The 1,640-nt window shown below is 58.1% G+C and overlaps 1 protein-coding gene across 1 annotated transcript in view; it reads left to right on the top strand.

Annotated features, from left to right (window-relative positions):
- SHROOM2 (shroom family member 2) overlaps positions 1-1,640 on the top strand; it is a 97,411-nt gene that overhangs the window by 72,831 nt on the left and 22,940 nt on the right. The window contains exon 5 of the mRNA XM_010829908.1: positions 603-1,121. Coding sequence (XP_010828210.1) covers positions 603-1,121 — 519 coding nt within the window. The remainder of the gene's footprint in view (positions 1-602; positions 1,122-1,640) is intronic.

The following is a 1,640-nucleotide window of genomic DNA, read 5'->3' on the forward strand; positions in this document are numbered from 1 at the left end:
TGTGTATGCGTTAAGTATGTGTTAGGGAAAGCTAGAACTGGATATGGAAATGGGTGAGAAGTGAAAGTGTTCGTCACTCAGTCGTGTCCGAATCTTTGCAACCCCACTGCTCCTCCTTCCATGGGGTTTCCAGGCAAGAGTTCTGGAGTGAGTTGCCATTTCCTTCTCCCTCCGCAAAAAAGGTTTTATCCCTTTGTATATGGCAATTTCCTGAAATAAGTCCCATAAAAATACTGTTGCAGTGTGAAGTGAGTATTTCTCCATATCACCGTTTGAGTATTTTCACACCCATGTTTTGTTTAATGTTTGTGTGAATTGTATTTTGCCCCCATATGGCAGTGTGTGTGCCCATGTGTGTGCGCCGTCTGTGTACCTCCTCTTCTCTGGTATGACGTGCCAGAGTACCGCCTCATGTGTGTTTGCACCTGATGTCTGCCCGTTTGCAATTGCAGCGGGGACTGGCGTGGGCAGACATGGGTGGATTTAATTCCTTAAAGTCATTGAAGGGAAGTTACCCATGCCCTTCACAGAAGGGCGCAGTCGGGTTTGGGGAGGAGAGAGTTCCCAGGAACCCTTGGCTCATTCTTCCTTGCTTCCCCTAGACAAGCAGATGGTCAGCATTCGGAGGACCACCCAGGAGCACCGCAGGACCCCCGGCAAACCTCTGAACCCCCTGGCAGCAGGGAAGGGCCCGAGGTATCCCTGGAGGCCCGTGGCCGGGCGGGCACTCTGCCTCGCGATTACCGGTACCTGGAGCCGCGCACGCCCCTGGAGCCACCCGCCCAGGGGCAGGAGCCCCGGCCCCTGAGCGCCGCCGCGACAGCCCGGAGACCCGCCCTACAGAGGCCACAGCCGCCCAAGCGCGAGCTCTGGCCGCCGCCAGGGGACACGCCCGGCCGGCCTCACACCTCCGTGGCCTCCTCGGAGGCGGTGGACACGCGGAGCACGCGGTGCGTGGAGGAGCCCACGGCCCGGCCCTGGCGGGAGGCGCTGCTTCCCGCCCCGTTCCGGCCCCTGCAGACCTCCGCCATGGACAGCTCGCGCTCGCCGTCGCCGCAGTTCGCGCCGCAGAAGCTGACGGACAAGCCCCCTCTGCTCATCCAGGACGAGAATGCTGCCAGGTAGTGTCTCTCCCTACCTTCTTGCCCTGTTTAGGGCTCCCTGCAACTGCCGGAAGGTCCCGTGCATCCTTCCTTGATATGAACATGTGCCCCCATCTCGCCCCACCCCCCGGCGGCCTTGACCCTGCTCCCCACTCTGGCAGCTGGGACTAAAACGGAGAGGACCCCCACAACCTCCCACCCCCTCCAGTGGTCACTTGGATTTTTAACTTGCTGTGGACTTTCCGGCCCCCCAAGGGCCAAAGGGTCAGCATGAGGGTCACAGTTCACTTGCTCAGTCGTGTCTGACTCTTTGAGACCCCATGGACTGTAGCATGCCAGGCCTCCCTTTCCATCACCAACTCCTGGAGTTTACTCAAACTCATACCCACTGAGTCAGTGATGCTATGAAACCATCTCATCCTCTGTCATCCCCTTCTCCTCCCACCTTCAATCTTTCCCAGCGTCAGTGTCTTTTCCAATGAGTCGGCTCTTTGCATCAGATGGCCAAAGGATTGGAGTTTCAGCTTTAGCATCAGT

Source organism: Bison bison, unplaced genomic scaffold (assembly GCF_000754665.1).
Source record: "Bison bison bison isolate TAMUID 2011002044 unplaced genomic scaffold, Bison_UMD1.0 scf7180017864512, whole genome shotgun sequence".
In the NCBI taxonomy this organism is placed as follows: Eukaryota; Metazoa; Chordata; class Mammalia; order Artiodactyla; family Bovidae; genus Bison; species Bison bison.